The 25,953-nt window shown below is 47.1% G+C and overlaps 1 protein-coding gene and 1 pseudogene across 1 annotated transcript; one reads left to right on the top strand and one right to left on the bottom strand.

Annotated features, from left to right (window-relative positions):
- Positions 1 to 14,979: 14,979 nt before the first annotated feature.
- On the top strand, positions 14,980 to 16,470 carry LOC136473898 (uncharacterized). The gene has a single exon (XM_066471530.1). It carries the CDS (start codon positions 15,131 to 15,133, stop codon positions 16,070 to 16,072), a length of 942 nt encoding a protein of 313 aa, XP_066327627.1. The 5' UTR covers positions 14,980 to 15,130; the 3' UTR covers positions 16,073 to 16,470.
- Positions 16,471 to 18,749: 2,279 nt separating this feature from the next.
- LOC136470107 (protein disulfide isomerase-like 1-3) lies at positions 18,750 to 20,365 on the bottom strand (annotated as a pseudogene).
- Between the last annotated feature and the right edge of the window lie 5,588 nt (positions 20,366 to 25,953).

Here is a 25,953-nt window from a genome sequence, read left to right as displayed (position 1 = left end):
ATGGATAGAAGTGGCATTGGGTATTTAGCAAACCAAGAGAAGAAGGCTCAAGCTCAACAACAACACAAGTCAAAGCCAAAGCCAAAGAGATGTTTTGAGTGTGGACAAGAAGGTCACTTTGCCCATGAGTGCCAAACTCCACCACCACAACCCTTGCCCAAGCATGCTAGACCTTTTGCCTTCAATGCTCACTACATGCTTAGAAAGGATTCTAGTGGGAAAATGAAAGTCATGTTCTTAGGACCTCCCAACAAGAATAGGCCTAAGAAAATTTGGGTTGCAAAGTCACTTGTTGAGAAGGTGAAGGGCCCTCAACAAGTTTGGGTTCCTAAAGCTTGATCTCTTGTGTGTAGGTGAACTACAAGACCGGTGGAAGTCATTGGGTTATTGATAGTGGTTGCACACAACATATGACCGGTGATCCTCGTATGTTCACCTCACTAGATGAAGAAGTAGATGGACAAGAAAGAATCACATTTGGAGATAATTCAAAGGGCAAGGTTAAAGGATTGGGCAAAGTGGCAATATCAAATGATCATTCTATCTCAAATGTGCTATATGTTGCTTCATTGAGCTTCAACTTGCTATCCGTTGGACAATTGTGTGATCTTGGCTTCCAATGCTTGTTCACCGAGAAGGAAGTTGTTGTATCTAAGAAGGATGATGATCAAGTGATATTCAAAGGATTTAGATACAACAACCTATATCTAGTGGATTTCACCTCCGAAGATGCAAATTTGAAGACTTGCCTATTCACCAAAACAACACTTGGGTGGCTATGGCATAGAAGACTTGCTCATGTTGGGATGAGCTCACTCAAGAAGCTAATGAAGAATGATTTGGTGAGAGGGTTGAAGGATGTGAAGTTTGAGAAGGACAAGCTTTGTAGTGCATGTCAAGCCGGCAAGCAAGTTGCAAATACTCATCCAACCAAAGCTTTCATGTCAACCACAAGAGTGCTAGAACTCCTTCACATGGATTTATTTGGACCAACAACATACAAGAGTTTGGGAGGAAATCTTTATTGTCTTGTGATTGTTGATGACTATTCAAGATATACATGGGTATTCTTCCTTCATGACAAATCCGAAGTTGCATCTTGCTTCAAGAAGTTTGCCAAGAGAGCACAAAATGAATTTGAAGTGAAGCTCAAGAAGATTAGAAGTGACAATGGGAAGGAATTTGACAACACAAACATAGAAGCCTATTGTGATGAAGTTGGGATCAAGCATGAGGTCTCCGCAACATATACTCCTCAACAAAATGGTGTAGTTGAGAGAAAGAACCGGACATTGATCACTCTTGCAAGAACAATGCTAGATGAGTACAACACCCCCGAAGCTCTATGGGCGGAAGCTATCAACACCTGCATGCTATGCATCCAACCGCCTATTCCTTCAAAAGTTCCTTGGCAAGACACCTTATGAGTTGCTCAATGGGAAGAAGTCCGGACGTCTCTTTCTTTAGGGTGTTTGGTTGCAAATGCTACATCTACAAGAAGCGGCAACACCTAGGGAAGTTTCAAAGACATTGTGATATTGGTTTTCTTGTTGGTTACTCATCAAAGTCCAAAGCATATAGAGTATTTAATCATGCCACCGGCTTGGTTGAAGAAACATATGATGTGGAATTTGATGAATCTAACGGCTCCCAAGGAGCACATGAGAATCTTGATGATGTAGGTGATGAACCATTGAGGGAGGCTATGAAGAACATTCTAGGTTGGAGACATCAAGCCTAAAGATGATGAAGATGATGTACAAGTGATTGATCCACCTTCTTCATCAAGTGTGCCACAAGATTGTGATAAAGATGGGAGAGTAGAAAATGAAGATACTCATGTCTCCCATGATCAAATGGTGGTACAAGCACAAGATGTTGATGCTCCACAACCTCCTCCTCAAGTGGTCAATAGAAGAAATACACCTCTACTACAAGATCATCCACAAGATCTCATCATAGGGAGTCCATCAAAGGGTGTAATGACTCGCTCACAAAAACTTGCTTCATTTATTGCTCATCACTCTTTTGTCTCTTGCTATGAGCCTACCAAGGTAGAAGAAGCTCTTCAAGATCCGGATTGGATAAATGCCATGCATGAAGAGTTGAACAACTTCACCCGCAATGAAGTTTGGACTCTTGAAGAGCGGCCAAAAGGTGCAAGAGTCATTGGAACAAAGTGGGTGTTCCGCAACAAGCAAGATGATCAAGGCGTAGTTGTGAGGAACAAGGCAAGACTAGTTGCAAAGGGGTTCTCTCAAGTTGAAGGATTGGATTTTGGAGAGACCTTTGCACCGGTTGCAAGACTAGAAGCCATTCGTATCCTCCTTGCATATGCATCACATCATGAAATGAAATTATATCAAATGGATGTGAAAAGTGCATTTTTAAATGGCTTTATTAATGAACTAGTCTATGTTGATCAACCTCCCGGGTTTGAAGACCCTAGATATCCTAATCATGTTTATAGGTTGTCCAAGGCATTATATGGGCTTAAGCAAGCCCCAAGAGCTTGGTATGAGCGCCTTCGGGACTTCCTCATTGAGAAGGGCTTCACCATCGGGAAGGTCGACACCACACTATTCACCAAGAAGCTTGATGGGCACATCTTCATTTGTCAAGTGTATGTTGATGATATCATCTTTGGATCATCAAATGAAGATTCTTGCAAAGAGTTTGGTGAATTGATGTCAAAGGAGTTCGAGATGTCAATGATTGGAGAGCTTACATTCTTTCTTGGTTTTCAAGTCAAGCAAATGAGAGAAGGGATTTTCATCTCTCAAGAGAAATATACAAATGATCTTCTCAAGAGATTCAAGATGGATGAATGTAAGCCAATCAAGACACCAATGCCAACTAATGGACATCTCGACCTAGATGAGGGAGGTAACACGGTTGATCAAACTATCTACCGCTCTATGATTGGTAGCTTGTTATATTTAACCGCATCTAGGCCCGACATCATGTTTAGTGTGTGTATGTGTGCTAGATTTCAAGCTAATCCTAAGGAAACTCACTTAATTGCCGTAAAAAGAATCCTTAGGTATCTTAAGCACACACCAAGCATTGGCCTTTGGTATCCCAAAGGAGCTATATTTGAATTAGTTGGCTATTCTGATTCGGATTATGCCGGTTGCAAAGTTGATAGAAAAAGCACATCCGAGGGTGCCATTTGCTTGGTAGATCACTTGTGTCTTGGTCCTCCAAGAAACAAAATAGTGTGGCCTTGTCCACCGCCGAAGCGGAATACATTGCCGCGGGTGCTTGTTGTGCACAAATACTTTACATGAAGCAAACTTTGCTAGACTATGGTGTAGTTCTAGAAAAAGTACCTCTTTTGTGCGACAATGAAAGTGCGGTAAAACTTGCAAATAATCCGGTTCAACACTCTCGCACCAAGCACATAGATATCCGCCATCACTTTCTTAGAGATCATGTTGCTAAAAATGATATATCATTAGAAGGTGTAAGGACCGAGGATCAATTGGCGGATATCTTCACTAAACCGCTAGATGAGGCGACTTTTTGTCGATTGCGGAATGAGCTCAATGTTCTTGATTTTAGTAACTTCACTAAAAATGAGCTTGTGTTGTCCCTTGCATTGCATTGTAATATACAACATGTTTAATTTTTGGTAATGCATATAGGGCTTGTCTAACATGGTTAAGATAACCGCCGTAAAGCGTGTGAAGAAGCTTAACCTTGGATCAAACTTGACAAGCAACTAGATTTATTTTCAAGTATTGCATTGCATATGCATGAATGTTGCTTTGTCGTTTATCTTCAATTGCCCTCTTATTGCCTATTTTCTTAAAAAGAATTATAGCCTAAGGCAAAATATTTTGAAAAAACTTGAGGGTTTGAGAGAGGTCCACTCACATCAGTCCCAATTGGTGTTTATTTGGATCTTATTAGAGTTGGGACTTGATTGGGAATAGGCAGCACGAAGGACTTTGAAGATTTGCCTAGAAAAAGGGTGATCGGACACTGCACCAGACTCTGATGTCCAGCGTCTGGTCAGTTCACAGGAGGTGAACTGCTGCTGAGAAGGAGTGACCGGACGCTGAAACAGTGTTCTCCCAGTGTCCGGTCAGATGGTGATTCCAGCAGTCCGGTCGATCGAAGACGATGAAGGCAGCTTGCATCGGACTCTAGGCTGCGTCTGGTCGGTGTTCACCGGACGCGTTCGGTCGCGATTCTAGGGGATTTGGACCTCTCTGGAATCGACCGACGCTAGGGTGGCAGCGTCCGGTCGCTGACACCGGAGCAGTCCGGTCAGTAGAAATCATGCGGGATTCAATTCTTTTCCCCGCTTCCTTTTTTGACATGTCAGGGGACCCCCATATAACCCAAATCGCCGTGCGTGCTTTTGACCTAACCTACTGACTTTGCCGCACCACCGTGCTTCCTTGCCCACGCTGCATTGGCCGAGCCACCGCCTCTAGCGCCGCCATCTTGCTCCGCCGCGCCTACACTCACCTCCCAGCGCCAGTGCCTCCTCCACAGAGTAGCCGAGCCCACGCCGCAGCACTCCTGTGCCCTAGCCACCGAGCTCGCCAGCACCACCGCGCGCGCTTGCCCTAGCTGCACCGCTGTCTTGCTCCACGCCGCCGCACAGCGTCTCCCCGCTCTCCCGAGCCATGGTGCCCCCACAGCAGCCGCGTCGTCCACGCCTATCACCACCAAGGCCCTGCCCTAATGCTGCCTGTGCCCACACCACTCTCCATGGCCATTTCCTCGCCGCATTACAACCCTAACCCTAGCCGATTCGGTGGTTCCTCGCGTGTCGTTCCTCTTCTCTTCGGATCACCGGTTCGTTAGGTAGCAAGCCCTCGATTCTAATTTTGCATCTAATTGCTTGCTTTCTTAGGGTTTCATATCTCTAGACGAATAATTAAAATTATTTGTATACCCTCTATTCTATCGTGCAGCAAGTCGGTGCCGTTGTGGTCCTATTTGCAGTTGTCAGTCAACTCGGGGCCAAGCTCGCGAGTACGGATCGAGGCTAAGCCACAGAAGTGACAGTTCGCAGTTGATCTTCGTCAGCGGCAGTTGTTCTTTTCAGATCCATCAGATGGTTCATGTCAAGAATGTTGGAGGTGGTCCCGGTGATGAGGATCCGAGACACCCGCCTTGCTTGCCTGTAGATCCAAAAGGCAAGGCGATGAAGAAGCTTGCAACAAAGAAGCGGAAGTATCTAGATGCAGATATAGCTAGAGCAGCCGTAGTTGCAGCAGCAGCGGAGCGTACAAAGGTAGGAGGTGCTAGGAGTGGAGTCCAGATCATAGATTAGCTCTCTCCATCTACGAGGGCCGCACTTGAGCAGGTTGAGTGCCGTCATGGTGGTCCAGCTAGGACTGTCATGGTTGCAGGACGATGAGTTGTCTTGGATGAGAGTCAGCCTTAGGGGGGGTCACAACAGGAGTCACAGCCAGCAGCACAGACTTAGGAGGGAGAGCAGGCCATGGAGACAGAGCAGACACCTTAGCCACAGCTTTGCCACTCTGGTCGTACCCGTGTGCCAATCACTCCAAGGTTAGAGACCTAGTGGAGGGGTTCACGTCCACTGCCCAGACCATAGGGTCCACCCCCAGTGACCCACTTGGATTTGAGGGCCACCATGGCCAAGCAGGTTCAGCAGATCAGATTTGTGGATTTTGAGCAGTGGTTTCCACCGAGGCAGGATGAGCATGCTTCAGAGGGTTTCTACACACCTCTGCAGGAAGATTTCTATAATGCATATCTTAATAGTGGGGCTGTATTCAGATCTCAGAGGGTGTGTAACATTGAGACCATTGTTGTAGCAGCTGGAGAGCACATTCACCCCTACCTATCTTACCTGCCAGGGCTGACAGATTTACTTGGACGGATATGCTTATATATTCCATCTTGGGTCCGTTAGTTCTATGCTTCTCTCTAGATTGACCCTACAGCACAGATTTATACACTTTGCATTCAGTGGCAGAGATTACAGGCTGACAAGCACTAGGGTTAGAGAGATACTCAGGCTTCAGGAGCAGCCCGTCTGGCTACATGAGGTTTGCTATGGATAGACAGTGCCCCCTAGACGCCCTCATGGTGGTATGGTGCCCCCTATAGATCTAGTCCGCCACTACTTCACAGAGCCATTCAGAGAGGGGTCTAGCAGGACACCTAGTGATCTCACTCCCACTGCTAGAGTGCTTGATGCCATTATGAGGAGGACACTGCTTCCGAGGATGGGGTATCGCGAGGGCTTGACTCGCATACAATTATGGTTACTGAACTCTCTGATAGCAGTAGACAATGTTTGACATTTGGGATCTCCTTCTATCAGAGATGGAGGATACTATTGTAGAGGGGTTCAGGGGGCACAGGCAGCTGTCATATGCTCACTAGATTACTTTCTAGATCCACAGGGTAGTTACTGTGAGGCCACCAGAGATGCTGGTAGAGTACAGTGGTGCTACTATAGAGTTCCCTGCATATAACATGACTTAGATGATCCGCCATAGTGCAGTGAGGATACCCAGCCAGCCGAGCCGACGTCCAAAGGTGCCAAAGACTGTAGCTCAGCAGGATGAGACTATCAGGGGCATAGTAGCTATAGAGGAGGAGCAGCTTGATGCTCAGTAGGAGGGGATGGTCGAGAGTGACCCCAGTGACAGCTCAGATGAGGACTACCGGGACATTCCTCAGATGCCTCCACATCGACATGACCATGAGGCCAGTAGTTCTAGTTTAGCTCCACCTGCACCGCAGACAGACCCCGCTCTACTTGCCATACTTGAGCAGATGAGGCATGATCAGGCTCGCCAGGCTCAAAAGACCACCACCACTTTTGCATAGTTTCAGACTCGATAGGATGAGTTTCAGCGGTAGTAGCAGCAGCAAGCCATGTATCAGCAGCAGCTCCTCATGCAGCAGCAGCTTCTTGGATTTATGCAGCATGTAGTGACAGCTATTGGGGTTCCACCGCCATAGCCTTCACCCCAGCTTGGTCAGCCTGTCACCACTTGTATGACTCTAGCTTTATAGCCTAGTGGGCTTCAGAGCCAGGGATAGCCACCAACATAGTTTGCTTCACTATAGAGCAGGTGTCCTAGTGGTTTGCTTCGCTCGTGTTAGCCCCGCAGTTCACACCTCTCTAGACGGGCTTCACACTAGCTCAGACTTCCTCGCTACTAGTGCTAGATACTTCAGTCTCCAGGAGTCTTGGAGCGACTTTCAGTGAGTTGACAGGGCAACCTACTCTGCCATATTTGCATGTCCTAGGTCCTTCTATAGTTGCACCTATTACCGAGGACTACAGAGACGCTCCCTTCCTCAGTGGCATCATCAGAGCCAGCTGCTCCAGTCATACCTGCATAGTCTACAGCAGCTCCAGTTGTTGATCTGACCTAGACCGCTTCAGCATCGCTTCTAGCTATAAGGGTCAGACTGCTCAGAGCTCTGGTTAGATGATGATGGCACTCAGTTCCAGCTTGCTCCGCGTACCTCAGCGCCTGACTCATCCGCTGCAGCCCCGCCGACCGACCCTTAGGTTTTGGTGTTTGACGCCAAAGGGGGAGAGGGATCGAGTATGTTAGTCTTAGGGGGAGCGACATATCTAGGGGGAGCTTAGTTTATCTATTAGATTATCTATTACATTTGGAGTTTTATGTGTGATACACTATTATGCATTCGTGTGTTTACTTTTATGCATCAAACTATATTTATGTGATAGTGATATCTACGTGACCGTGATATATGACATGTGTGCTCTCTACTTTGAATTATTTATATGTCATATCACTTGTGCTATGCTCATTTGCTTTGCTTCCGCGTTTTACTCCGATACAAATGAGCTTTATTACTTGTACTCATGCTTATTTCATATCTTTTGAGTACATCATGTTGGCTTGGGTCATATAAGCTTGCCTAACTCTTTTGTTCTTATTGTCAAAAGCTTATATGAACCAAGCATGTTAAAAACCTCAACTCTTTCACATACTCGAGGTGGTATTGTCATCAATCACCAAAAAGGGGGAGATTGAAAGCATCTAGGCCCCTAGTTGGGTTTCGGTGATTAATGACAATACTATGATTACTATGACTAACGTGTGTTTTGCAGAGGCAATTAAGTTAGGTCATGGTAATGGAGATCGATTGGGCTATCATGGTGGTCATGCCCCTACGATGGAAATCGTTTTCGGTTTTCAAAGGATGGACGACAAGGTTAAGGATGGACTAGTTCTAAGTGTCGTTTGGTGTTGAAGAGACACTTAGAGTAGTTTAGGACTTTGTTTTTCCTTTGGCCGTACTATTAAGGGGGGTATGGACGGGTAGCTTGACCTAGGTGAGTCTAGTGGGTTAGGTGTGGTGCACACTTGCTAAACCTAGCACTAGGTAGCTCCTAAAAAGCCCTTAGATCCATTGGAGCAAACTTCATTCACGTACGTTCGAAAGTTGGAAGTGAATGGAGGGTCAAATACTGACCGGACGCTGGATTCGGTGTGACCGGACGCTGGCGCAGAGTCCGGTTCAGCTCATTTGATCAAGGTGAAGTCATCTAGAAGTGACCGGACGCTGAGAGGTGAAGTGACCGGACGCTGAGGGCCAGCGTCCGGTCGACTCCAGTAAGGTTCAGAGAGGGAAAATCACTGATCGGACGCGTCCGGTCAGTGCTGACCGGACGCTGTCCAGCGTCCAGTCACTATTTGATCACTGGAATTCAGGGTGAACTGACCGGCGCGTCCGGTCAACTTGACCAGGAGCGTCCGGTCACCCCGCAGAGGCACATAACGGTTCATTTTTCAGCCCATGTTATAAATACTTCCTCCATTCGTGTGTGGGGGTACTTTTGCTCATTTCAACAGCTGAGAAACACCTTTGGGAGTGCCAAGAAGAGCAAGGTCCTAGTGAGGTGCTTGAGATTTGAGAATCCCAAAAAGAGCCCTCATTAGTGAGATCAAGAGTAGCAAAGTGTGCATCCACCCTTCTTATTAGACTTGTCGTGGTCAAGTGAGAGTTCATGCTTGTTACTCTTGGTGATCGTCATCACCTAGATGGCTTGGGGTGGTGATTGGGAGCTTGGTGATCATCCAACGGAGCTTGTGGATGACCTAACTCAAGTTGTGAGCGGTTGTGGGTGATTCACCGCGACGGAGTGTCAAAGAATCAACCCGTAGAGAGCACTTGACCCTTGCATGGATCAAGGGGGAGCTACACCCTTGCGTGGGTGCTCCAACAAGGACTAGTGGAGAGTGGCGACTCTCCGATATCTTGACAAAACATCGCCGCGTTCCTCCTTCTCTCTTTACTTTGAGCATTTACTTTGAGCAATTCAATACTTGTCTTTACATTCATAGAATTGCCATGCTAGAGTAGGATTGGAACTTAGGTTGCAAGACTCTTTGTGCGGTAGAACATTAGAAACACTTTCTAGGCACAAGGGATTAATTAGGCTAACCATTGGATTTAATTATTGCAAAGAAATTTAGAATTAGCCCAATTCACCCCCCCCTCTTGGGCATCTTGATCCTTTCAGCGCCTACGCGTGGGTGTCATGATCACATCGCTCACGTCCCCCCAAGGCAAGGACGAGCCAAGCCCCATCTCTCTCTTTCTCTCTTTCTCCCTCTGCTGCCGTCGTCGAGCCACGCCATTAATTTCATCAGGGAGAGATCACCTCAAGTTGATTCGTCGCATTGCTGGCTTCGTGACACAGCTGCTTAGCTACCCACCCCCACCTCGACTTGAATGGTGCCGGTCGAGCTTCAATTTTGGAGCTTTTCCCCGCCGATGTGCCGATAGGGCCGAGTTCGCCCATCACCGAGGGCAGCCCTCATCTGACCACCTCGGGCCAAATTGGCTGCACTGCTAGACTCGCCTCGAACCCCTCCTCGCCATGTGCACTTGAGTCGTACCCCTACAGTTGTTCCAACACTTCTAACATGGTCGTGTCCTCCGCGGCTCGTCGCCGAGCTCACCACGCGTACGTGGCCAGCCTTGCTCGGGGCGTCTTCGGCCAAACTATCGCCTCGGCTAGGTCGTTGGTGAGTCACTGATGCTCAACTACTACCTCTACTACTCCCTTAGTGTCGTGGCTCACCGAAACATCATTGCCGCCACCGCAGGTTGTTCGCCGACGTGGGGAGGTCGCTCTGCTTCGTCTCCGATCTCCGAGTCGTTGCCCATTATTGAGCGTTGTCCCGTAGGTGAGCATCTGTCCTCTAGATGGGTCGAGGGGATCCCCAGTTAGCCGGCGTAGCGGCCCAGTGCCGGCCAATGCCGCACCGACGAGCGTGGAGGCGTCGGGGACCTCTCTGATGCGTAGAGGGGTTAATACGATGGTCTTTTTGCATAAACGCTATCTGTAGAAATAGTACGCATAGTCATCGTGTTAATAGAGGATAACACGAGGGCATTTCTGTAAAAACACCAGCGTGCGTGGGCTTCCTCGCCGCGGGCCGCCTCGCGTGCGTGGATCGGTGTTGCGTGGGCCACAGCGCGCTCGCGCGCCCGTGCGCTACGTCACGTGGGCCGTGCGGGAGAATTCGATTTTCTTTTTCATAAGGAATTAGAAATAGTTTTCTAATATAATTTTTGAGCTGATCTTTGGTAAATCATGTAGGTGTCCAAAAATTATGAAATAAATTTTATTAAGTTCTAAAAATTATGCCCTATCTGCTAGTATATTTAGTTCATATATGTACATGTTGATACCAGGAGCTATTAAATCATTTAAAAATGATTAATATTGTTAGGAGAATTATTGTAGGAATTTTTGTGGTAAATTGGTGATAGCTTTAGTCCTGAAATTTTTATGGTAACTTCATTGTATTATTATGTGCTCACTATAATTTTTGTAGCTTTAGAATAGACTAAGCATTAGGGTAGTTTCTAGTTCGACCCCAGCGTCCGGTCGCCCGATGCTTGCCACGTGTCATCGGCTTCAAACGCCGATCGCCTGATCTCAACGGTCAAGTGATGACCGGACGTGTCAGTTAGAAAGTGACCGAACGCAGGACCCCAGCATCCGGTCGTTTCCAGTAAGGTTCCAAACGCGAAATTTCACGACCGGACGCGTCCGGTCATGCTCGACCGGACTCACCCGGCGTCCGGTCACTCAACGTTTCCTCTGTGCGCCTCACGTCAGCGTACGTCAGCACTGACCGGACTCAGACCATGAGCGTCCGATCAGTTTACACGCTAGCGTCTGGTCACAAGACCGAGACCGTGTGCTTACTGCTGTCACTGACCGGACTCTGAACCCAGCGTCCGGTCACTGCACCACCAGCGTCTGGTCACTCTGTGAACCCCTGTCTTTTCTGTATAGGGCGCCAGTGGTACCGTCAGACTATCCACACTCTACGGGCGGACACTCCGCCGGTGAAGTTTCTAACCCTTGCTCAAATGTGCCAACCACCAAATGTATCACCTAGTGCACATGTGTTAGCATATTTTCACAAGCATTTTCAAGGGTGTTAGCACTCTACTAGATCCTAAATGCATATGCAATGAGTTAGAGCATCTGGTGGCACTTTGATAACCGCATTTCGATACGAGTTTCACCCCTCTTAATAGTATGGCTATCGATCCTAAATGTGATCACACTCACTAAGTGTCTCGATCACCAAAACAAAATGGCTTCTACCATTTATACCTTTGCCTTGAGCCTTTTGTTTTTCTCTTTCTTCTTTTCAAGTCCAAGCACTTGATCATTACCATGGCATCACCATCATCATGTCATGATCTTCATTTGCTCCACCACTTGGACTAGTGCTACCTATCTCATAACCACTTTTGATAAACTAGGTTAGCACTTAGGGTTTCATCAATTCACCAAAACCAAACTAGAGCTTTCAACACTGACGGTCTGACGCCATGGCCGCAACTCGCAGCTCGCCTACCCCGTGCCGTCGGCCGCTTCTGCGACTCCCAGCCCCAGCGGAAGCCTCCCACCTCACTGCACGCCGGCCGCGGGTGCCGTGTCGAGGAGAGGTCGATGACCGGCACGGAGAGCTAGCATGGCGGCGGCTATGCCTGAGCTCGATGTGGAGCGACGTGCGGCAGCGCTGGAAGCAGCACAAGTGAGAACAGGCAGCTGCCGCGTGATGCTGTGCTCTGCAGTGGCATGTCGCGTGGAAGAACTTGTCGCGATCGGTCATGGCGCCGTGGAGGCATGACGTTGACGTGAGGTCGACAACCGTAGAACCCACGCTGCCACGTGCCAGACCCGTGAGCGTAGCTAGGTAGGCGGGTAGTCGAGGCCGAGCTCCTCCGACATCGGTAGGGATGAAGACAGGTCGCTCTATCTTGTGGACGTCACCCTTGTCGTCATGGATGAAGATGGAGACGAAGGGGATGACGTGTGGGGCCGGTATGTCAGTGAATACAGAAAGAGAGAAGTGGTGGGGGTATCTAGGGCAATACAAGAATACAGTTAACTCCAGGTGGACCTAACGTCTTGGAAAGCGTACAAAGTGGTATATTTCATGTAACCAAAGAATTATAATGGCACGGTTCTAAATAGATGAATTGTAATGACATATCTCAAAAGTTGAAAAATTGTAATGGCAGCAGTCCAAATAACCATTTTAAAAGTCAGCTCAACAACTATAGGTTGTTTGTTTTAACTTATGACAGAAGCAAGTGAAAAGCTAAAACAAATATATCCTTAGCAACGTTGTCCTAAATGTTAAACGGTAAACAATCGGGCACCCTTTGGGTAGTGTTTAAGCCTTTTAGACGGTGTTTAAATGGAGGTAAACGCTTTTGTATAGTAACACTAAAATATACATATTCATTTATGTAAAAGTCAAATGTGCTAGAAAGTATACATATACATATTTACACATGTAAAAAATAAGTATTCTACCCAATTTTTTTTTTGTAAAAAAAACTAAATCCCACTCTACCTCATATACTTACGATGTTAATTAATTGGGTGGCAAATGAGGTAGTCATAATCTTTCTATAGACTAAATGGTGAGTTAAATGGTTTTAGCTCATCTAATCACGTTTCAGTTTAAACAGGTTTAAATGGTCCAATCGTTTAATTCTCCATTTAGAGCTTAAAAGACACGGGTGGTCTTTGTTTACCATTTAAATGTTGTTTAAACGGATTAAATGGCCTTTTAGGCAAACAATGGTCCTTAGACACCTGACGACCAAGCCTAGAAATGAGCGGCAGCTCATGGGCAATTTGCCCTTGCATGGTTGCGCGCTAGTAAGGATGAAAATGAAAACGCTTTGGATCGAAGCAAATATTCTCTCACATATCCTAATCTATTTTCTTTTATGGTAATTGAATTGGAGTAGATAACATAAGGATGCAGATCTAACTTATTTTTAATGTCCAAAATGGTACGGAGACGAAGCGAAATCGGATCCAAGACGGATTTAAATAGTCAAGTAATATGAGTATTATATGTTTATCAAGAACTATTAATAATTTAGTAAAGTGGCAATGGCAACTAGTACACAAAATCTTGCATTACGGTCCATTTTGTGTTTATCATACCGACACAATTAGCACATACCAGGGTATACACACTCACAACTGATAAGTTATTAGCCAACAAGTTTTCAATTCATATTTTAGCTCATAAAACAACCACATTAGAAAATGAGATATCTCAACTAGCAAGAAGCTTTCATGAATTCTTTTGGTTTTTAGTCTAGGCAATCGGATATCCTACTTCAAACATTGGATTATCCACATAAAATTTGAGGACAATACATATCCACTGGATTTTACCAATTTCATATCATATCCTGCATTTGCATACAACATATATAGATGAAGAGAATTGTAAGCCTCATTATATACACTAGAGATACGTATATACCTACTACGGAGTATATACACTATTTTTTGCTACAAATTATTGGGTATTTCCATTTTCCAGGAATGCATCAACCGTGGATCAGCCAGCTCCTGTTTTTGGCAGGCGGCGATTGTGGGCGGCCGCCGAACTGTCGTCTCTCGTCAGTCAGTGCGAAATCGCGACGTGACTAACGCCGAGCTGGCGCACCGTCGGGATTGGAGACACCTGTACGCCAGCTGGACGGCCGACGGATGTGGGAGTAGTACGTGCGGCCAACCATCCGACGCCCAGGCGTCGAGTCTGCTACCTGTACTGTACCACGCAGTACTCGTACGCATGCACCGCATCCTGCTCCAGGCGTGTATGCGTCGTACACCAACGTACCCCTGGGCCCTGGCAGAGCAGAGACAAGCAACTGCAGATTCCAGACTCCAGGTGGGATCAGCGAAGCACGAGCCTTGTTTAGTTTCACCCTAAGCCCTTGTTTAGTTCCCCCAATTTCCCAACTTTGACACTATGCAAAAAGAAGATTCCCATCACATCAAACTTGCAGTACATGCATGGAGTACTAAATGTTGACGAAATTAAAAACTAATTGCACAGTTTGGTTGTACTTTACGAGACGAACGTTTTGAGTCTAATTAGTCAATAGTTGGACAATTATTACCAAATAAAAACAAAATGTACTGTAGCTACAGTGTCTCCACCAATTCGGTCGGCCCCGAATCAGGCACCAACTAAACGCGCCCTAAATTTTCAAAAAGTACTACAGTACCTATCACATCGAATGTTTGCGGCCTATGTATGAAGCATTAAATGTAGACAAAAAAAAAACTAATTGCACAGTTTAGTGGGAAATTGCGAGACGAACGTTTTGAGCCTAATTAGTCTATAATTAAATACTAATTATCAAATAAAAACGAAAGTGCTACGGTAGCTCCAAATTCCAACTTCCTTAAACTAAACACGCGCTGAGATGCTGCTGCCAGATCGGCGAAGAAGGTTCCATGAGCTGGTTCTGCAGACTGCAGTCGGCACTCCTTCTAGCTCTGGCTCTGACTCCGAGTGCCCAGTGTCCACACGAGTACTCTGTGCTCCTCCACGGCGAGTGACACGCGCGGGCCGCCCACCCGCCGCCGTGCACTTCTGCTGGGCCCCGCCCCGCATGCCAGATCTGCCGTACACTGTTCCATCGACCAAGCCTGTACCACCAGCCCCCGGCCAGTCCAGTCCTCAACAGCAGCCACTCTCACTCATTCTGCCTCTGCCTTCAGCGCGCGAGCGACGCAGCAGGAGCAGTCCATACCCATACCCATACGCCATATTCCCATCGCGCGATGGACGACGACGACGACTTCACCTTCCCCACCGTTGCCGCCGCCGCCGCGCCGGGGACAACGGCGCCAGAAAGGCAGCTCGGCCGCGACGACGACACGGCGGTGCCGCACCTGCTCCAGCTCCCTGCGCTTCCCAACCTCGCCGCGGCCTCCCCTCTGTGGCCGTTCGCGGGCTCCGTTCCCAAGACGACGACGACGACCACGGCGCCGCCGTCGTCCCCGACCGTGACGGCGGACGACGAACAAGAGCGCAGCGCCGTGGCAGAGGAGGAGGACCATCGTGTCGCTGCTGACGAGGACAGGATGGATCGGCTATGGGAAGCTACAATCACCACCACCAGCAGCACCAGGTCCATCGCGACAGCGCCGGCGCCGGAGTCAAGGAGCGTCGCCGGCCACGCGGGGCCGCCGCCGCAACCGAAGCAGCGCGCCGTGGCGGCCGCTGACGTGGACGACGACAAGCAGCGCGCCGCGGCGCTGGCCGACGCGGAGCGGATGGACAAGCTGTGGGAGAGCTTCAACGAGGACCTCGTCCTGCGGCACCGGGACCGAGGCCGCCGCTCCAAGTCCGCCGCCGGCATCAACATCAAGGTGTCAGCGGGAGGTCCGGACGACGACCCGTCCGACGACGACCGCTGGTACCTCTGCAACTACTCGCCGCCGTCGTCGGGCGCCGCCGCCGACGAGTCGTCCGACCAGGAGACGTCGGCGTCGTCCCCCGCGGAGCAGCGGCGCGGGTACGGGTGCGCGCCCACGATGCTGCGCGCGTCGTCGCGCGCAGGCGGGGCGGGCCAGTTCTGCGGCGCCGCCCGCCGCCGGCGGGGCGGCCGCGGGGCGGCGGCCGGGTGGGCCCTCCTGCTCAGGCTGTTCCGGAGGCTCTTCGCCGTCGACAAGACGGCGCCGTCGTCGTCCCGCAGCCACAGCAGCCTCTACGTGCCATGATCAGGACCGCTCACTTGATTTCCTGCTCACTGATTTGCAGATTTTTTACGTACGTACGGCAATTACAGTTCCTTGTTTTTGTTTCGTCAACAACAAAACCTAGCTAGATGCATGATTAGTTAACAAAAGTGTCTGTACTACCTGTTCGGCTGTTCCTCTCCATGAACAAGAACAGAGTAGGGTTTAGTAAATATCTACAGTGAATCTGATGCATGTATTTTTATCTTTTGATGAGGTGCTGGCATGGCATATTGGCATGTCACATGTGTGAGAGCGCGTGAGCAGATCCGTGCAAACTGTAGATAAGATGTGTGTGTGGTAATTAAAGGGAAAGACAGCATTGCTAATTATTTGTCAAGATAATATAGTACAAAACAAAGCGGCAGCTACCACCAGCGTTGTTATGTGGCAATGATAAACAAAGTGCCTCCTTTAATTTTGTCTGAATATAATGCACAACACAAGTAGTGGCGAGAAAGAAGCTGTGTCAGTGTGTGTGATGAATGAATGATTCTCATGCACTAGCACTAGGCCTAACTAGGGCCTTGTTTAGATTGAGAAAAATTTCAACCCGATGAATAGTAGCACTTTCGTCTTATTTGGTAAATATTGTCCAATCGTGGACCAACTAAGTTCAAAAGATTCATCTCGTGATTTCCAACTAAACTGTGCAATTAGTTTTTTTTTACCTACATTTAATGCTCCATGCAAGTGGCTAAAAATTGATGTGATGGAGAGAGAGTGAAAAAACTTGGAATTTTGGGGTAATCTAAACAAGGCCTAGCACTAGAGTGGGAAAGAGGAGGCCAATGGCCAGGGGACAGCGACAGCGACAGCCAACGACCGGCGTGATTGCGACGGCGGAGCTGTAGGGCCTTGTTTAGGCCCCGTTTAGTTCCACCCAAAAGTAAATTTTTTTTTTGCATAGTAACCGTCATATCCAATCTTACGGCACATGCATGGAGTACTAAATGTAGACGAAAAAAAACTAATTACACAGTTAGTCGAGAAATCGTGAGACGAATCTTTTAAGCCTAAATAGTCCATAATTGGACAATTTTTGTCAAATACAAACAAAAATGCTACAGTAGCCGAAGCTAAAAATTTTCGGAACTAAACACGCCCTTAGTTCCCTTCAAAATTCCAAGTTTTTTCACTCTCTCTCCATCACATCAATTTTTAGCCGCTTGCATGAAGTATTAAATGTAGGTAAAAAAAAATAACTAATTACACAGTTTAGTTGGAAATCACGAGATGAATCTTTTGAGCCTAGTTGGTCCACGATTGGACAATATTTGCCAAATAAGACAAAAGTAGTACTATTCATCAGGTTGAAAAACATGGCCTAGGTACGTTTAGTTCTACGGCGCCAGCGGCCAGCCAAGCCAGCCGCCAGCGCAACGCAAGCCTGCCTGTGAATGATTTCGCCATCACCAAGCGCAAGCGGTGGCCCGCCGGCGACGGCAGCAGTACAGCACGCAGCAGGGCCATGCCCATCAGTGCGTGTTCATTAGTGGGATTATTTTCTGACGGAGCACTTTGCCGCCGCCAGTCAAAGTGCTGCTACATGGAAGCACGGAAGATTGGAAGAAGCTACCTAATAACTAATAAGGCGATGCTGCATTTGTTGCAACAGTCCATATTAGAAACAGAAGTAGTAGAATAGATAGTAGGCATTCGAGGAAATTCTAGCAGGCCTTACAGTTTGCTACTACTATTATATAGCCTGTTCGTTTGCTCGTATACGATCGTGCTGGAATAATATTTTTCTCTCATACCAAACCACGGTCTGCCGAATAGGCTAATAGTACGTATATACCTTGCAATCCCTGCCATTAGTCGTTTTGATTTTTCCCAAATGTCAAAGAATCTTGTTTCAGAAACCCTCATCTAGATCAAATGGTGCGTCTGGGCCAAAACGCATGGGCCACACCATGTGATTCTTGTCCAGAAATGATGCTAGGAGAGTGCACCTGAGCATACCATTTACTCACGAGAAGACCCGAGAGCTAAGCATTTCCCGGGTGTAGATTCAGAGTGCATCACTGTCACGGACGCCGTACTGATAATAGGGGACCAGAGGAGTCAGAAAGGTACAGCACTACGGCAGTAGCTGAGATCTCAACAATCTGGTCGAGTCCAGCGGATTGGATTGCTCACCGATTCAGACAATTCAGTATCCTCTCAAGTCTCAACAAACGAGCTCACCTTTGGAATTTTTCACTTTTTCAGGACCTTTTAATTTGAGTCTGGCAGAGGCTGACTAAGCCCTTGTTTAGTTCGCGAAATTTGGATTTTAAGGCTACTGTAGCACCTTCGTTTTTATTTGGTAAATAGTATCCAAACATTGACTAATTAGGCTTAAAACGTTCGTCTCGCAATTTCCCACCAAACTGTGCAATTAGTTTTTCTTTTCGTCTACATTTAATGCTCCATACACGGGCCGCAAACATTCGATGTGACAGGTACTGTAGCAACTTTTTGGATTTTAGGGTCCAACTAAACAAGGGCTGAAAAAGGTCCACCTGACTTCATAAATCGGACCGAAGTAATGTACTGACGCTACGACATCAAAATTTTAGCAAAAGATACAAAGAACCAGTGGGTACATCTCGTGTTCCTGCAATTCTGAAACTTGTGAACTGTGTGTCCTGAAACTGCCGTGTGCTGCGTCTCATTACTTTACACGCCTAGCTCCAGCTTTAAACAGGGACATTGCTGGTGAAAAGCTCCTCAGTCTCCCCTATTAAACACATGCATTTTACATTTTAGGCTTCGATTAGTTGGGTATCAAGGGAAGCACTGCAAAATACAGGGGCTTCCAGATGTAGGATCTTGAGCGATACGCACCTTGGTAATACTTGATGATGCTGTTCCTTCATCCTCCACGGCAACACTTTCAACTACACCATCCACTACAGCGGCTTCACCTGGTCTGGAGCCTTTGTTCTTTTTTATGAAATCAATGATGTCCGCAGCTGTCCTCCCGCCTTCATATGAAAGGAGGTTTCCAGCGGACGAGTAGAAATACATGGTTGGATAGCCCTCAACTGCGAAATCCGATGGTATGTCGTTAGTGGTGCCATCCTGCGGAGGCAAAGAAATTTAGGTCGATGAATGTACCCAAGCAAAACAAATATCAACCTGAGCTTCAGGCATGGAATTAGTTTTGAAAATGGCAAAAGGATCCTGTGATCTTCGGCAGTATTGTCTTAAGGTTCTAGATCCTAAAATGAAATCTAAGATTTACGGTTTCTTAAGTTCATTCTTAATAATATATCTTCTTATTGTTCTACAGGCTACAGCTGAATTGCAAAATAGCTGCACAAGAAGCACTATAAAGCATGCTCATTGTAAATATATATGAAATGGAAGCAAAGCAATGAAGAAAACACGATCAAATCAGCATCTAGCAATGATCACATCTTCATCTTCTCCAAAGAAACTGCAACTTCATCCAAGACTGGGGCCAGCTTCTGACAATGGCCACACCATGGCGCATAACTCAAGCAGCACTACAGAAAAATATACCAATTACGGATAGCATCCCTTATTAGTAAAAGACTTGACTATGCAAACAACAACTTCCTTATGAAACCAGTTGTAAACAACAAACCATTTTTTCCAGAGTTGAAACCGCAGCATTAAGACTATTGGCAACAACAACCTTAACCGGTGGATCTTTAACCGCTGGAATCGGATCTGACTTAATGTGTGGCAATAAGGTACCATCCTACATGAACAAAAATCCAAAGACAGGTTAAGAGAAACTGAAAATAAGGTACCATCCTACATGAACAAAAAGCCAAAGACAGGTTAAGAGAAACTAAAAAATAAGGTACCATCCTACATGAACAAACCTCCGTAGAATCGTGGGGAAAAAATGACTTCAAGCCAATACAAGATCACTTAATAAGAATATGGATGCATGGTAAACAGAAGATAAGGGATGTCGCATCAAAATAGGCCTTACTGTGTACTCTTTCAACCAGGGTAAGATTTGATCAGGCTCCACAGTTGGTTTGATATATCTTGCAGAAGATGCTTGTATGAAGAGGAAGGGCACTTCACTTTCTTTCAGCCCAAAATACTGCAGGGTTTCCACTAGAAAGTGATTAGATGAAAACCGTAGGAACTAAAAAGCTACAAGGCAAAATAGTGCAAGTTTCTAAAGGAAACCAGGAAAGCACCCTGTGTGTCCGTAACATCACCAATCAGAAAACTTATGTTCTTCTCACCATAATGCTTTGCAGCTTCATAAAAGTGACTCTTAAAGGCCACCTTCTTGCTCATGTGACACTCTTAAAACACATGAATGGCCTAACATTTAGTTTCAACCTCTCCAATAGCAAAATGTTTCTAAAATCACCCCGTGCTGATTTCTTTCATCTGTGTTTTTTTCAGAAATCACCCCGTGTTGGATTATTTCATCCGCGTTTTTTCAATAATGTTCGGCTGATGGTTTTTTTCGGCTGATAAGCCGACTGATGCTGTTTTACTGTGAAAGAAAAACACTGTATCACGGCTGATAAGCCGGGAGATTCTAATTGTGAAGAACCTTCTTTTGAACTTATCAACCTAGCCAGCCATGGTACAGTATTTTTCTCACAACAAAACATCATCAGCCGGCTTATCAGCCGCAAAAACCATCAGCCGGACAACTCTTCCAATTTACTTTGATACCATCATTCTCGAAGTATTTCAGGAGATACTGTTAAAAGCAACTACAGTTGAGAAACCTGAAACTTCAACGAATTTTGGCAGTGTATCTTTGTCAAAATGGTAATGCTAGGAATCAGACGGCTGTCCGCGACTCAGCGCCGGACGCTCCTGTTGGTGGACCTGACGCCCAGAAGGCTATCTATCCTATCTGTTCCTATCCGCTCCCTCTGCTCCCCTCCAGTCGCCGCAGTTTAAAAAAAACTCACGCATCATCGTTACTGCACTCCGTGACCGTGCTCCATCGTGCCTCCTGCACGCCTTCCTCTCAACCGCGCCTCTTGCCAGCCTTCCTTTCCACCACCACTGCCCCCGCACCACCGCGACGTGCTCCCCCACGCCCGCACAGTCGCGCCGCCTCGTCGCGCGAGGTCACTGTCGATGTTTAACCACCGATAGCCTGCCACGGGGGTCCCGGGGCAGTATGTTCGGGCTTCAGCGTATGCAGAACTCGACGGTTAACGCAAGAGACAGTCGATTTATCCTGGTTCGAACCCTCGATCTTTGATCGAGTAATAGCCCTACGTCCAGTCGGTGTTAGCCTTTGCGTTGGATTGATTGTAAAGTGTTGTGTTGTACGATTGTTGTTCTGAACTCTTGATCCAAGGAACCCTGCCCTCCTTTATATAGTCAGGAGGCCAGAGTCCTAGTCGGTTTACAATGAGAGTTCCTAGTAGGATTACAGAGTAATACTGCTACTAAGATTACAGGAGAAGAATCCTAATTAGACTAGGTCTTCTCTCTTCCTTGCGGGGTATCCCGTGGGTTCCGTACCGACAAGCCATCGAGCACTTCATGATTGAGTTCTGGAAGCCTCGTCTTGTTCCTTCAAGTCTCGTCGAGCAGGAACAAGCGTCGTCCGAGTGCTTTCTTGAGCGAACCCGTGTAGCGCTTCGTGAGATCTTTGCGTGGTGTGTACTTTTTTGAAGAAAAAAAATACTCCCATTTGGATGTAGCCCCCGAGCCTCTTGCTGTTTGGCATAAGGAGCTTTGAGGGTCTTTTCTTGAAATCCCCCTGACTCTTCGTCGAAAGGTTTCTGAGTATATACCCGTCTTTTTTGTTGAAAAGAGCTTGGATTTAGCTATGTCCGGGTTCTTTTTGTTGAAAAGAGCTCGGATATAGCTATGTCCGGGTTCTTTTATCTTGTGGCCTTGAAGTCGTCTATATTGAAGAAGTCTTCTGAGTGACGTGAGCTTTTTTGAAAAAAGTGCACTCACTGAGTGTAGCCCCCGAGCCTCTTGCTATTTGGAACAAAAAGTTGGAGGGTCTTGAATCTGAGTTGTTCAAAAGAACTGCATATCTTTCCTTTTGCATCCCCCGAGCGTATATCCGGGTTGTTTTGTTTAGGAAGAACTCGGATGTGAGGTCTTGGCGTATTCTTTGATAATCTACTGTTGTCAGATGTAGTTGTATGGTGGTGGTTGAGTTTGAATGCCTTTTATTCACGGATTGTACTGCGTTGGTATATTCTTCCGAATATGCTCGTCTTCGAGTACTATTCCCTTTCGCCTGAGTCTTCCATTATTGAGTCCTGTCTTTTCACTGTGTCCTTTGTTAGGCTTATTTCGTTGGTACTCCTAGTCCATGTGCACCACTCCTTTGATCTATAAATACCCTCCCGGAGTGTTTGTTTTCATCCATTGAACATTCTGTTGAAATCTTCGTGGTCATGAACATGGTAGTTTGTGAAGTAGAGCAGCCCCCGGGCGTGTTTTGTAGTTCCTGTGTGTCTTGTCGTAGCTGGAGGAAGTCTTGTGATATGGATTAGAGGTAGGCTAATCCCGCAGCAGCATTGTACCAAGATGTATGTGGTGGTAGTTGGAGGAAGTCTTGTGATGTGGGCTTCGTTCCTTCATCTGGCAGTTCTGGGTTGATCCTCGTCGCCTGTCCTGAGACTGTCCGGTGCAGATCAACACCATATCTAGCATCACATCGGTCTTGGGTAGACAGATGCCTGCCGGCCTTCTCTGCTCCATGTTGTCCTGCCGTGCTGCTGATTTCCGCCTTGGATGCACTACGTCCGTCCTTTGAAGAAAACAGTGTAGCCGATGGCGGTTTATCCTTCCGAGTAGCAATTTGGGACACATAGTCATTCCAAAGCCTAGCCATGTTCGTGTTCCTCTTTGCTACTTTGCTTTTCGTGGTACCGAGTTCGTTGGGTCTTGTAAGATTTGTAATCTTCTATTTTTGGAGTCGCTTGTAATGGAACGAATCTTGTCTTCTGAGTTGTCGTTTACTTTTCTGCTGTAATCCCTGTTGTTCATGAGGTTCCCGAGTTCTTTTCGTAATAACCGAGTTCTTATGTTCCTTGTGAGATAGCCCTTCTTTTCTTCATGGTTGTCGGGTTGTTTTTTGTAGTAATATGATAACTCCGCCGTAGTGCTGGATGGATAAGTCTAAAATCTGCCCGTTGAATTGTACCGTTGTGTGGATTTGTGCCCTCTGTCATTTTAGCTGTGTCAGTAAATGGACCGTTGCGTTCTCACACGGTGCTTTAACGGGCTTGGTGGGCCATTTTTATCGCTGTAAAATCTATTTAAAGACCCTTCATCTTCTTTTTCTTTACTGCCCTTCTCTTGCCTTGAAACCCTAGCTTTCAGAAATCCGCCGTCACCATTGCCGCCGCCGTCTTAGTGCCGCCGTCCATGCTTTCTCTTTCCCTAGTTGCTTTTTTGCCTCCGTTAGTACATGGGTAAGAAGAAGGCTGCGAGCAAGTCCCAGTCAACCTTCATGGACGAGGAATCATCACTCTCCATGATTGAAAACCAAGAGTTCGTGGCCATGAGGGCTGCCCAGAAGGCTTGGCCGGCGCCGATGACGACCGAAGACCAGCTTTAGGAACTTGTCAGCGATGGTTTGATCCAGAGCAAGGCCATTGCTGAATGGAGAGTTCTAGGTGAGCATCGGGTCCCTGCTCTAGGTCCTGGTGAGATCGTTCTTTTCGTCTCCTTCATTCGTGCCAGACTTTGCCTTCCTGCCTCCACCTTTCTTCATCAATTTCTCAACTACTTTGGGATTTGCCTGAATCATCTTGCTCCTAATGCAGTTCTTCACCTTTCTGTCTTTGTTCATCTTTGCGAAACTTTCCTTGGAATTCCCCCTTCTCTTTCTCTCTTTCGCTAATTCTTTCGTCTGAAGCCCCAACCCCGCCACGAAAACACCAGTGTTCTTGGTGGCTGCGGGATTCAATTTTGCTAGGGTCTTAAGAGCAAGTTCTTTGACTATGACCTGGTCGATTCTATGAGGGATTGGCGTGCCAACTGGTTTTATGCCGCCAATCTGATTCCTTCTCTTGTTGTTCACTCTGGATCTGGTCCCTTGGTTAATGACCGATGGGATAAGAACCCTGTGACGACTGCTGAGGTTCAAGCAATCCAGCCATTTCTTGATAGAATCAGTATTCTAAAATAGCAGGGCTTGACCGGTTTTGGTATTGTCTCGAGCTTTCTTCATCGCCAAGTTCAGCCTCTGAAGGAGCGAGAGCACCTTGGCTTCGAGTACTCTAGGGTTGAGGATCCTTCATGCATGGTCCCAGCCCTTGAGTTGACCGACGAGGAGGTACTCGACCATCTCCAGAAGATGCTGAAAGGAGCAAGCGTTGTCCCACTTACTGTCTCTGAGTTCTCTGCCAACAACCCGCCTCCAGCTGTAAGTCGTTTTCTCTTCGTTCGGGTACTTTCTGTATTTTTGCTATATCCATTTTTACTTAATTTTTCCTTGTCTTGTTGTTTTGTTCTTTTCATAGGAATTGGGGTGCAACTTTGTTGACCCGATCCCTCTTGATGTCCTCCCTGCCGTGGTGAATACTGGGGAGAACCTTGCTGGGGCTTCCGTAACCAGTAAGTTCCTAATCGCCACAGTGTTTCCTAGAGTTTCTTCCAGATTTGTTGATGTATATGAAGAATATGTTCCTCGTCCAGTCCCTCGAGGTCCTCGTAGTGTCTCAAAGAGGGGGCGAACGGATGGTTCTTCATCTGGTCTGCCTGCTTCCAAGAAGTCTCACAAGCCAAGTACTCATCCAAGTACTCCAGTTGTAGCTAGCATGCTCTTAGGTGAGCATATTAATACTCTCTGTCACTTTGTTTTGTTATTTTTGTCTTGAATCGAGTACTTTTGTTCTTTTTTTAGCGGGTGCCCTGGTGGCCTTGGTTGAGACCGAGGAGGAAGAGGATGATGAAGTACCCCTTATCATGCGGCGGTGAGTTGTTTTCATATTCTCCTGCCATTGAATTCCTCCTCTTTGTTTTGACTTTAGTCTTGATCTTTTTGTAGTAATCGGACGTCGGATATGGGTTCTTCTGAGGCTCCTGCGCCGGTTTCTTCGGTAGCTCTGGTGTTGAGTTCTTTGGTAGCTCTGGTACCGACTTCTTTCGAGGTTCTGGTACCGGCTATACCACTGCTACCGCCAAGTGGTGGGGACATTTTTGCCGCCGTGGTTCCCCCTGCGAGGTCTTCTTTTTATTTTGCGAAGAAGAAGATAGCTGGGTGAGTGGACTCTAGTTTCGTCTCTTTGCTTCTGTTTTCCTTTTCTCTTGTTCTCATTGGCGAGTTCTTTTATCAACTTTCAGGCCTTCGTCTTCTCTCGTCCCCCCATCGACTTCTTCTCAACCCTCTATTGTGCCACCGAGTACTAAGCCTCAGGACTCGCAGCACACTGTTAGTGAAGTGGTTGTGGGGGCGACAAGGCTTTCTGGCGATGATGCCGCTGCTGACTTGGTTGCCCCAGAGGTGACCGTGGCCATTGCGGCGGGTCCTTCTGAGGGATTGTCCTTGGCTTCCCGGGAGATTGCTCTGGTCGTGCCTTCTTCGCCTCGGCCGGCTTCTCCTTCTCCTTCTCTTACCTCCGGTGGTCTGTCTTTTGCTGATGATATGGTGCAGCAGTTTGATGGCACTCATCGGCTATCGGAGTTAACTGCTGCCTGGGGAAGCTTATCGTCCCTTGCGACTTCTTTAGGAGAAAAGCTCCAGGTAAGTTTTTTCGCCGTTCCTTCTTTAGATGTTCGCTTTTCTTCTGTCCTCATGCCTTGTTTTTCTTTGTCTCTTTTTGCTCAGTCCTTCTCTCATGATCATACCGGCTTCTTTTTCTCGTCTGAAAACGAGAAAAAGTTGTCTTCCAAAGTGAGCGCCCTGAAAACTGATCTTGAGCTCCTCCGGGCCGAGA

This window comes from Miscanthus floridulus, chromosome 8, assembly GCF_019320115.1.
Source record: "Miscanthus floridulus cultivar M001 chromosome 8, ASM1932011v1, whole genome shotgun sequence".
Classification (NCBI taxonomy): domain Eukaryota; kingdom Viridiplantae; phylum Streptophyta; class Magnoliopsida; order Poales; family Poaceae; genus Miscanthus; species Miscanthus floridulus.
This window is presented reverse-complemented; position numbering and strand designations above follow the sequence as displayed.

Excerpts from the sequence above, each read along its gene's own strand:
- LOC136473898 (XM_066471530.1), top strand. The coding sequence starts at position 15,131 with ATGGACGACGACGACGACTTCACCTTCCCCACCGTTGCCGCCGCCGCC.